Source organism: Acanthaster planci, linkage group LG05, assembly GCF_054643075.1.
Source record: "Acanthaster planci isolate LZ-2023a linkage group LG05, COTS_SCS, whole genome shotgun sequence".
In the NCBI taxonomy this organism is placed as follows: Eukaryota; Metazoa; Echinodermata; class Asteroidea; order Valvatida; family Acanthasteridae; genus Acanthaster; species Acanthaster planci.
Genome location: NC_141781.1, coordinates 1,919,227 through 1,931,126, shown reverse-complemented (window position 1 = coordinate 1,931,126; position 11,900 = coordinate 1,919,227). Strand labels below are relative to the sequence as shown.

The 11,900-nt window shown below is 38.7% G+C and overlaps 2 protein-coding genes across 2 annotated transcripts in view; one reads left to right on the top strand and one right to left on the bottom strand.

Moving 5' to 3' along the window:
• Positions 1-151: 151 nt before the first annotated feature.
• On the top strand, positions 152-8,543 carry pggt1b (protein geranylgeranyltransferase type I subunit beta). The gene is made up of 9 exons (XM_022247293.2): positions 152-317; positions 2,898-3,028; positions 3,266-3,333; positions 4,372-4,526; positions 5,004-5,136; positions 5,235-5,280; positions 5,562-5,746; positions 6,180-6,288; positions 6,776-8,543. Exons 1-9 carry the CDS (start codon positions 178-180, stop codon positions 6,925-6,927), a joined length of 1,119 nt encoding a protein of 372 aa, XP_022102985.2. The 5' UTR covers positions 152-177; the 3' UTR covers positions 6,928-8,543.
• Positions 7,522-11,900, bottom strand: part of LOC110985865 (sorting nexin-2-like) — a 20,927-nt gene continuing 16,548 nt past the window's right edge. The window contains exons 13-14 of the mRNA XM_022247292.2: positions 11,711-11,782; positions 7,522-10,400 (exon numbers count right to left, since the gene is read on the bottom strand). Coding sequence (XP_022102984.2) covers positions 10,350-10,400; positions 11,711-11,782 — 123 coding nt within the window. The 3' untranslated portion in view covers positions 7,522-10,349. The remainder of the gene's footprint in view (positions 10,401-11,710; positions 11,783-11,900) is intronic.

Below are 11,900 nucleotides of genomic sequence, written 5' to 3'. Positions count from 1 at the left end.
TTATTATTGGAGGCTACTGAAACTATTTAAAAAGTAAATTAGTGTTTCTAAATCTGCTAAATGATAATAGAGAGAGAAAAATTTTTATTGTGTTTTTCAGCGAAACTTATTAATATCAGCTTTGAAATTGCTTTCTTTATAATTTAGTATTAATGTTCGAGGCAGCTTAAAACGAAGATGGCCGCGCCCACCGATTCACAGCAAACCGAACAAACACGTCAGAAAGACATACTGTTTCTGAGGGCTAAACATATCAAATTTTTCTCCAGGTGCTTGCAGATTCTTCCCCAAAGTTATACATCACTTGACACAAGCAGGTAAGTTTCTACTCTCAAACAGGGCACGATTGGTCTCTTGCATTACCATCAGTACCACGCACATGGCATGGCCGGCTGGCGGACGTGACGTGCACAGTTTTGGGGGTAGTCAAGTACTCAGGCCTACACGATGGAAAATTTATTTTTTTTATTTATTTATTTATTTGATTTCTCGGGAAAAAGGCAAGTTACCAAACGAAAAAAAACCAGAAAAAAAAAACAGAAAATGGAAAACGTCAAAATATATAATTAAACTATATATTAAAAAATCAGCAAGATTACAAAACAGTCATATGTAAATAAAGCTATCCCCAAATACATGTATGTTATAAAAATACATAAAACAAACCAGAAAAAAAACTATGAAAGGAATCAAAATACAACAATAACCAAAAAACGAAAACTGAATCCGAACAAAACTCAGGTAACAAAAATATTATAATGAAAGAGAATACAAATACATGCAAAATTAATTTTAAAAAAAAATTCCCCTGAATAATTTCGGAAATATAAATAGAACAGACCAATAAGAGAAGTTCCAGATACTTTAGACACGTGGTAGGAACAACCAGTAAATCGGAAAACATAAGCAAAAGAGAAACCGTGCGAATTGTAGAAACAGCAATAATATAAAGTCTAAAAACCATACAAAATAATTTTAAAAGTGCCGCAACACGTCTGAGACAATTAAGAAAATCGTTTAAAATAAATTAAAAAGTAAATTAAAAAGAATGCAAATAAAATACACAAAGTACAAAATGCAGTAATTAAATAGACTAGCCGTCAGACGAAAAAGCACCCTTACAATGTGAGCTAAACATATATGTAAGAGTTCAACCCAGTTAATTACTGCAAGCAAGCTTAGTAAGTCTTGTTAATAAGCTTCTTCAGAAGGTCCATTTTTAAATAACATGTTGCGTAATACATTGATACACATGGCCAGGATGTTTCGAGGCACAGCTCGCGATCCTCCTTTGGACCTGTGTCCCAAAACGTTGGAAAGAAATAGACGCCATGGAAAATTGGTCAGCCATTAAGTTGATCCTGCAGAAAATCTTGAACTTTAGGCCTAGGCCAATGACAAATCCTACCTCCATGACGACACTAACAATGTTAGTAATGTGAGGCCCCCATTCTCAAGGTCGGGATGACGTCACTGATTCTTCTCTCAGATTGGTCAAATGATGGCTATTCCATCTTTCACACTTAAAACTCAAAGGGGCAAATGGGGAAAATCTGAATTATTGACTCAAACTCCCACCCTTTACATCTAATGTGCCTGAAATTTCACTATTTATGCGCTATAAACATTTCCCACACTGTACTGAACAGGTTTTAGTTATTTTTATCATGTTGCTGCCAAAAAAAGGAAAACATGAAAATCCCTGTACAAAGTGAATGGAAAGTTGCCCCTTTGCCCAGGTGTGAGTGCAATAAGTGGAACAACCTGAAATAACGCACAAAATTAGAACAAGGATTTTACAAAAATATGAATTTTGACCTTTAAGTTAAAATCCATGCACATTTGTTATGTACAAAATCACAATTTGCTTTGCATTACACATGTACAAAAACATCTCAAAATATTCTCACTTTAAATCAATTTTTCTTTGCTTTGCAGAATCCGATGGAATGCATATTTACATGTATATCAAAATGTTCTTGTGACATCCTCTCCAAGATCACTTCAAAAATAAAACACCAAAAAAAAATTGAAAAGTTAAGTAGCCTCCCTAGTTTGGATTTTAGTTTTACACAATGCTTGCCATCTTGGATAATATGGTTGGCCATACTTTTTGTATCAACACAATCAACCCGCAGTAGTCAGTCATGCACACCAGCAGTGACATCATAAATGCTCCATTCACAATCGATTTGATTAGTAGAGAATCAATAAAATGATACCAGTAAACATGGTAAATGTGCAGTTTGTCAAAACCAGTTTTCAGAAGTTTTAGTATTGAAATCAATGTATTATTTTTACGAGTATGGGATTCGAGTATCACATACAACATACCCAGTTTCGGGATGAGTCGAAGTGAAAAAGTGCGAGTGTAAGGTAGAGTCCTTTGTGAAAAAGTGCGAGTATAAGGTAGAGTCCTTTGTGAAAAAGTGCGAGTATAAGGTAGAGTCCTTTGTGAAAAAGTGCGAGTATAAGGTAGAGTCCTTTGTGAAAAAAGTGCGAGTATAAGGTAGAGTCCTTTGTGAAAAAGTGCGAGTATAGAGTCCTTTGTGAAAAAAAGTGCGAGTATAAGGTAGAGTCCTTTGTGAAAAAAGTGCAAGTATAAGGTAGAGTCCTTTGTGAAAAAGTGCGAGTATAAGGTAGAGTCCTTTGTGGAAAAAGTGCGAGTATAAGGTGGAGTCCTTTGTTTTAGTTCTGAAAATAGAGTACGGGCCAAGTTTAGTACTCGGAACTCGATTTGTGCCAAGTATGAGTACTCCAACACAGATTGGTACCAGTTTACTCTACAGAATCAAGCGGACTATGCTACCTGAGCCCGTCAAATTCTGCAGTGAATGTTCAATCTGTAAAAAGGATTTCTCCATTTCTTATCCCTTTGTTTGAATGTCCACATTCAGGTTGACTGTGTGCTTCTTTGCCCTATCTGGGCTTGATGTGCTTGATGCTCTTGACACAATCGAAAAGGACAGACAGGACATCATTGATTGGATCTATTCATTACAGGTTCTTCCAGATCCCAATAACTATGGTAATCATTTTTATAAGTTATGTATCCCATCCCACCCACCCCCTTCACAGCTGGCAAGAATTAAACACGTAGCTTCTTTTTTCTCTCTAACAAAGGAATAAAAACACATTGAGGCATAAATCCTATTCTGAAATGCATGTAAAAGGCTGTGCTACCCAGTGGCACTTGTATTGGCAATTGTCTACCACCCTGCTCATACAGTGAGCTTTTTTATCATTTGTGCATGATTTGTTACAGAGGAAACATCTAAACAGTGTGGTTTTAGGGGATCATCCACTATTGGAACAGCTTACAATCCATCCAGGGTAAGATCTTAATTCAAAGACCACAAAGTAGTGTCCACCTTTATTATTCCCTGACAATTATTTTTTGTTGACAGTGACTGTTGCGGGGTAGTTCCAAAGAGTTTCAAGATTTTAATTATGGATTTCCAAAGCCTCACCCGGTAGATTTTAGTTCATGTCCCCTTTTTGTTAAGAGAACTAATTAGTTTCTAGTTTGTCCTTATACTACATGTAAGTCTTGCTTCAGGGGACCATTTGCACCCGTTTAGTCATGTGACCTATAGCGGGTATTAAATATCAACAAAATATCACCGAAAGTAAAGTGTTTCATAAATATCATTTACTAAAAATAAAGCCAACGGTAGGTACCATACTCAGACTACCTATGTACCATACTGTAACTTGGCTGGTTTGTTTGTAAACAACACTCAAAACACACAGCTGTGGGGTTGATATCCACTATAGGTCACGTGATTGAGCGGGCGCAATCGGTCTATTCAATTCAATTCAAAACTTTATTTCTCCATAAACAAAAAAGTTACGCAGCTCACTTGCTTGCAAGAATTACACTCATACAACACATTAAAAACCTCCAAAACATTACTGTTACACGTTGAAAACAAGCTGTCATCAGTTTATGTTTTGTATTATACATGGATATATGTATTGTCACTAAAAAAATAGACCTGCCAATATTGTCTAGATACCATACCTTAGATGTGAGGATAGTCACTTTCATAGTGACTAAATCCCCATTCCGGGGGGGGGGCACCATGTCAGTCACACCCCTCCCTTTCCACTACCCCCCCCTACCACCGGGGAAAAAGTGAACATATAATCCTGCCCAAACCCACGATTGCCAGTACATAAGGCATTGAATCGCATTGAAAACTCAGATCACCCTAGGGATTGGAAAGTGTGACCAAAGATGACAAGGGGTGGGAAAGCATTATTGGGAATGGGGGTAGGGGTTAGACCGGTACATGTACATACTGTGGGGTGTTGACACAGTTATATGCTCTGTCTTCTGTCACTGTTTCATCCACTGGTTGTTCACAGGACACCCCCTCACACAGCCACCCATATGACTGGGGCCACATTGCCATGACCTACACCGGGCTGGCTTGCCTACTTATCCTTGGTGATGACCTCAGTCGGGTCAATAAGCCTGCCATAGTGGCTGGACTGAAAGCCTTACAGTTACAAGACGGAAGGTAGATCACGAGGCTTAGGAAGAGTTGGTTTGGATATATTTGAACATTCAACCTTCCATTTAGTGGAATATTCAAACATTTGGTTGAACCAAATTTCTACCAAAACAGAAACAAAATATGCATGTTTTCGTGGTGGTCTGTCTGGTTGAGTTTCAGAATAAGGATACATCCTGTAGCTCAGCTTGAAGCTGGAAGTCCAAGTGATGGTTGGTCTTAGTGATTTATTCCTGAAATCCCAGCAAGAATGTGAGATCACACACCAGGCTTGATCACACTCAGATGAAAATGTGCACTCCTAAATCTATGCCATACATGCAAAATGAGTGCATTTGTTGTAATGTTTCACAAATCTAGTTACTTTTAACCCTTTAAAGTGGAATAGACGACATCTTTTACAATAGTCTGTGCATCCTCTGTCGAGTAAAGCACAATTTTAACAACTCTTTTTTTCTCCAAATTGTCATCTGCATGAGTCAGTTTTGCAGCAACTCTTAACGGAAGTGAGAATGACATGCGGTTTGTGTACTGTGCCTGCTGCATCAGTGCGATGCTGCAAGACTGGAGCGGCATTGATGTGGAGAAAGCTGTGGATTTCATCTACAAAAGTTTGGTAAGTAAATGGGTTTAAAAGGACTTTGTGTAAAGTGTATGGAACTGAAAAGGGTCAATATTGCTTTCGTATGTAAATTTTTTGTTTGTTTGTTTCAGAGCTATGACTATGGACTTGGCCAAGGACCCGACCAGGAAGGGCATGGTCAGTATTTTTTTGCATTGTCAGTCACAATTTTAGCAATGAACTAGAGAAAGTTTTTTAACCCAGTGTCATTCAAAGTTATCCCATCAACTCCTCATTTGGAGAAAAGTTCGTGCACATCTTGCATATATTTTGGTTTTCAAACCCTTAACCATAGCATGGGTTATGCGTACGATCGTTTCATTTTAATGAAGATTAAATTTAAATAAAAAAGCAATGCCGACCCAGTTTGGTTTGATGTTTGAATAGAAACCACACTTTCCTGATTATCGTCTACCCAGGGGGCACGACTTTCTGTGCTATTGCCTCCCTTGTCTTGATGGGCAGACTGGAATCCACCTTCAGTAAGAGACAGCGAGAGAAAATCAAAGCTTGGTGCATCAAGAGACAACATTCGGGATTCCAAGGAAGACCCAACAAACCGGTGGACACTTGTTACTCGTTTTGGGTCGGGGCTACCCTTAAGGTACGTGACCCAGTGTTTTCCATATGTTTGTATGTTCACACCGGCATGATTCTGCCAGAGCAAAGCATGTTTAACTTTTCATTTCATTTCCGGATGATATTTGCACAATATTCTACATGTTTCAGCAAAGTAGGGCTCATTCTGGAAGTCAAAAGGAAGGTTGTTTTACATGAAAGGAATAAGATAATTAATAGTGGGGTTGATGCCCTAGCCAAAGTCATGGGTATAAAATGAAACCACTAGTTGATTTTGGCAGCCAATTGCTCTGGAGGTCACAATTCACATTCCACCCCATGCAGTATCTTTTCTTATTGCAATATTGCAATATTTATAAACCTGCTGGTTGTGTGCATCAGGTCCTATGTAAAACGTATTGCAAGAAATTGTTCCTTGATTTCAATTTTTTTTCATTTTGCTTGCATTCTGCATTCAGTTGATGAACGGCTATGACTTTGTGGACTTTGCTTGCAACAGAGCCTACATTCTGTCCACCCAAGATGAGATGGTGGGTGGCTTCGCCAAATGGGCAGACTACCACCCAGGTACAAACACAATTTGAAATCTGAAATCCCCATTGGGCGTAGGAATGCCAGTGGGTGTGACTATCTCCCTGACCTCAACCCCACCCTCCATCACGGCCAGTCCCCTAATTGGGCAGTCGCCACCCAAGAAGGAACATATCCTGAATGAGGTACCAATATCCAATGGCTGATGTCTCCCATAACTGTACCCCCTAAACGGGCAAATTTCACCCAAGTAGGTACTTGTCCCAGGTTACCCTTTTTGGCTGACCAACCTTGGAAAAATAGGTGTTCCCTAAGACAGATATGCCTAATTTTCGTACCATTGGTGCTACATAAGAATACAACACTGCTAGAAAAACTCATGACCACTCAGCACAGGAAAAAATGTTTTCCGACGACATTGGAGGAAAGTTGAGGGGGCAGATTTTGCCCCAACCTGCCTCTTTGAGGGTTAAAGAGTCTGAAAAAGACAACAGGGGTCCCATTTTTGTTTTGACGGTTCCAGACGCTCTGCATGCATACTTTGGAATCTGTGGCCTTTCACTGATGGGAGAACCCAGCCTGTTACCCATCAACCCTTCCCTCAACATCAGCCAGAGAGCTGCTGACCACCTACAGAGAGTACACGACACCTGGAAGGCTGAGGTTGCGACATGATCAAAGGACATGTCCAGAGGTAATCATGATCAGAGGTCACACCAGGAGGACATTGTGATCAGAGGTCACACCAGGGGGTCATGAACAGAACTTTTGACAGTCAACAGCCATGATTGTTGTCAGATGCTATGATCGCAGTGAGTTTCATAAGCAAGTCATCACTTTGCATTTTTTTTATTTTAGGTGAGAAAATTTTACGTTTTCAGTGGCATACTCAGGTCTGTTACGAGGCCCTCTACAGTTCAGTCATGAATGGCAGGCTGAACAATGAACAAAATACTTTTGTCACAGTTTGAGTAGCTTCAGGCTTGGCTCAATTTGGACAACTTCAGATGGCCTTGCAAGGACTTGGATGGACTCTACCACAAAAATTGCGTACACCTTTTAGAATCTCAGAACATGAGTTTATTTCAAACCTGTGTAAGGGCAGTAGACTGAAATCCAGGGCAGGTGCTTCAAGCCTCAACCACAAGAATGCACATCATTTGTCTCTTACACAGCACTCAACACACAAGCGATTGGCTCAAGGAAAGATCATTACATAATGTATGCAATCCACTCTCACAAATAACAATGCAACCACAGAACTGTCACTTTTAAGATAGCATACGTCGTCAGCTCTGTGTTTATTAGCAAATATTCCATTATGATAGAGTTTTCTTTATTAACACAGTTGACACATAATATCTTTACATACAATGTAAGGGTACACTGTATAATGTAAATGGAATTATGTAAACACACTCTTCAAATTACCTACTGATGACGAATATTTTCCCGTGTCAAGTTTGAGATAAGTTTGACAACTCGGGATTAAATCCCCACCCCAAAAAAACCAGACTTTGAAAAAGAGGTCTTTGAAACATTTGCAGCTCCAGTAAAAAAAAGGAAAACTTTAATTGTCCGTATTGAAATGGTTTTATTAGCATAACATCACCACCATTCTTGTGGAAGAATAACATTACGAACACATTCACTGCATTTGGTTTGCGTTAGTGGTCTAAAGTTCTAGTCGTAAGAATCTTCAACGAGATGGTTAGGAAGCAAGCCAAGACATTACTACAGACCAGCGGTTTGGACGGTCAGTTTCACACTTGCTCCAAAGTAGGTTCAAATATGAATGCAATTAGAATAAAGCCAACTTAAAAGGCACAGTTCACATTGTATCATTGTAACATTTCCGCACTGTGAAGCGTCATCGTATTAAACTCCAAGAAAACAAGAAATCTTCCTTTGGCATTTATGGAGAAGAAACATCTGCTGTCGGCGGCCATGTTTCCATCCAACAACCTATGTTCATGTGTGGCAGAAATGAGCAGTAGGTATACTTATTCTTTAATATTAGTAAAAGCTTGTCATATGTCAAGCACAGTTCTAGTCTTGATTCAAGATAACATTATTATTACATTCCACTAACAATACAGAACATAAATGTGTGCCCCACAGGTGGCTTGAATCAAGACTATAAGACTCCTTAAAAGACATATGAAGGTGTTGTTTACACAGTTTTGTAAATAAATTGTTCATGAGACCCCAGGGCTCTGGAGTCTGTTTTCATGTCTACAAAGCCATGTGTAGCTTTTATTAAAGATTAGTAATGTTTGTTTGAATTGAAATGTTGCCATGTTGTAATTTTAACAGCTGTTTGGGAAATGAATTTTTCTGATACTTTCTGCTTGAATAGATTGGTAGGTCCTGTTATGAACCAATGTTCAAATTTCTGAAGTATTTTAATTTGAACAATGCCCATCAGTTTTTTCGCACACCTTTCAATAAAGAAAAGCACACGTTATGGCAAACAAACGCTATAATGCAGCAAGGGAAAAAAGCTAAACTTTACAGTGCAAGCCTGAAGTTGACATAAGACTCTGAAAAATTGAATTTTAAAGCTGGCCCAGAAAAAGAATAGTAATACATGTAATGCTTTAAGTAAACTGGTTTACAAAAGATTGCTGAAAAAAAATAACAGATTTATCTCTAATCTTCAGTGCAAGACAAGCTGATGCTAAATTAAAGGCGCCAGACCATGGCTACATAATTGTTATAACTCGCTACATCTAATGGGTAACTTATACTCATATATATCTCAGCTACACACTCGTCTTTTTTGTCATCAAAATAATCATTTACACATCCTTTCATGGTATCATTTTTACCCAAGGTGTGAGGCTTTTTTTAAATCCAATAAATCCTCATGAATGGAATTTAAAAGAAATTTATGACTGACCCAGAGATAGTCATACGCCTACAATGCAGGAATTTTTAATGATACTATTTTGCAAATGAACTGATAAAGTTTTTTATTCATTCTAATTCAGCAAATGTACAAGAAGCAAGCACAGTGATTTTTTTTCCCAAGCAGGTCTTCAAATAAATGCCCATCCTGAAGATCAGCAACTGTATGGAACCTTCCAACGTTCTTGTGCTAACAACCTACGCTGCACCTATTGATCCTCTGTCCTCTACCCTACGCACTAAAACACCCGGCAATCTTTTCATTTCAACTGCATTTGAAATGATATATTTTTAGGTAATTGCCGCAACATGTATACTAACCGTGACTTGTAACCAAAAATTCTTTTCTTTCTTGGTTAGGTTACATACCAAGTCTTGACTAGATAACATACAAACATGGAGATAAACAGCCAAAGTGAATTTGCATCATGAAATGAAATTTGGAGTGAACAAAAATATAAAAACATTAAATTTGTGAAGATTTATCTCTGAGAGAGCAGATGTAAAAACATAATAAATGTATATGCGAAATGGAAAATTGGTGTTAAGAAAGACTGACATGCGACCAAATGGGGAATGATAACGGTAAAAAAAAAACTAATACCAAACACATGTGTATTCAATGGTTACACAAGACAACTCACAAGGACACTGAGACAATAGAGAATATAACCCTAACTCCCAAGACTTTTTAAAACCAAGGTCTTTTCTTGAATCTGTCAAAATCCCAGATCATGCATGTTGCACTAGTTCTGAAGATTGATCAATATAAGTGTGGGCTCGGTTTGCCTGTGCCAACATATCTTGACAATCTAACACCCAACAGTGTTCAATCTCTCAGAATTCAGTAGTGCTGGGAATTGGAATTTGGCTAGATTCAGGGAATCTGGGATTAAAAAAAAAAGAAAAGTTGCAGAAGACACGTTAGCAGTTTTCTGTGCGTGTACATCATTGCAGAATTTCTACTACTTGAACTGACTGTTAGTTCTCATTTTTGATCTTGGGAAAGATAAACTTGACTTGGGCATTTTCTCCTGAAGCATGTCTTACACCTGCATGATGTGTCTGGAATGTTACTGCCTTGATAAGTGGTCTCTGGACGCGGCTAGGCTGCAGGTGAAGAGATGGTGACTGCAACGATGACACCAGGCAGATTGGTGCAGTGGCTCAATTTTATGGGGGGGGGTTTAGGCTATGGCCTTGGCCTCCGGAAGAAATCCCTCCCAACACTGAATGACCTGAGAAATGAGGATAACAGAATAGTATTTGAAGCAAGTAGTTGACTTTGTGGACTGCGTAACAATGCACAGTAGGCTAATCCGACACCAAAATTAGAAACCATTACGACAACACAATGCCTCCATGCAGCAGTGTTGTAGTCAATTACTTTCCGAGTACCAACGTTCTCCGCAAAATACTGAACTGGGTAAGAGGGAATAAAGCCAGAGTGCACAGGCATTTGATGGTAAATGTGCAAAGGTAAGATTACAAAATAAATGTTAGACTTCAGACACTCCCAGTTGTGTAAAATTTAAGTTTTAAGGAGAAAAGTACTCGGAAAGTACTCGGCCAAGTACTTTTGTCCTTAAAAGTTAATTTTAATCAAACAGTGATGGTCTGAAGTCATTTTGTTGCTTTGTAATCTTACCTTTATGCATGTACCGTGAAATGCCGATGTACTTCAGCTTTGTTCCCTCCTAACTAGTTAAATATTTGGTAGAGAACTTGGTTCTCAAAAAGTACTCGACTACATCACTGCCATGCAGGAGAGTAGTGTAACTTGGCTAGATGCATGTGCACCTCACGTCAAGCACACACAGGTGATTGGATTGTCACTGTGATTTTAGGCATCTCCTTGGATAAGTCTAGAAGTGTGGATTTATTGTGAAAACATGGCCACAGCGCTGAGGCTTTGTTTTCCAGGGAAATCATGGAAAAAACAATAAAACATGCAATGTACATATTGCATGGTAGTGCATTAGTAGTGGCAGTGTACCGTAGTACCTTAAAAACTGCATATCTTTCCTCAGTACGGACCACGCAGCAGGTGCATTATACAAAAATTATGTGTAGGTCAAGTAGCACCGACTTCCCACACACAGCAGGAAACTAACTGTATGTTTATTACAGGAAATCCAAAGACTTGTTATTTCCTGTATTCACATTTCATTGTCTATTCATTTTATTATTTTTACATTTCATTTTATTCATTCGTTTAACCGTTTCCTTTTCAGTTTTTCATTTTCCTGCCTCATCCATATTGATCACAGAGCATTACCCTTGCTGACCATTTGTCAATTCAAACCTATTTTCTCCTGGACTGGGATAGCAATGACCATTTGATTTGGTCTGATCTCGAAGTTTGCAGTCAAAATAAAAGGAAGAGAAGAAGCCCCAAATTGCATTTCAATAGGCCAGGATCTTCAACCAAAAACACAATACTCAAAAGAACTGGTAAGTTATCTTTGTGTGACCTAACAGCATCTATTTGGTCATTTTGCAGTCCAAAACATTAATGGGCTGTATTCAAAGACAAGCACCGTCTTACCTGTTGTTGGTGGTTCATTAATGCCTCCAAATACTTGATAATAACTGAGCGGAAGTCTCGCACACGATTCATCTGTCAAGACAAGAGCCACTTTCAAGTGTCAGGCCTTAACATGGGCACTGAATCACAGGGAATGTTTGCTCCACATGGATCCTGACCTCAATTAGAGATCCGGCATTGGTTCACTGGC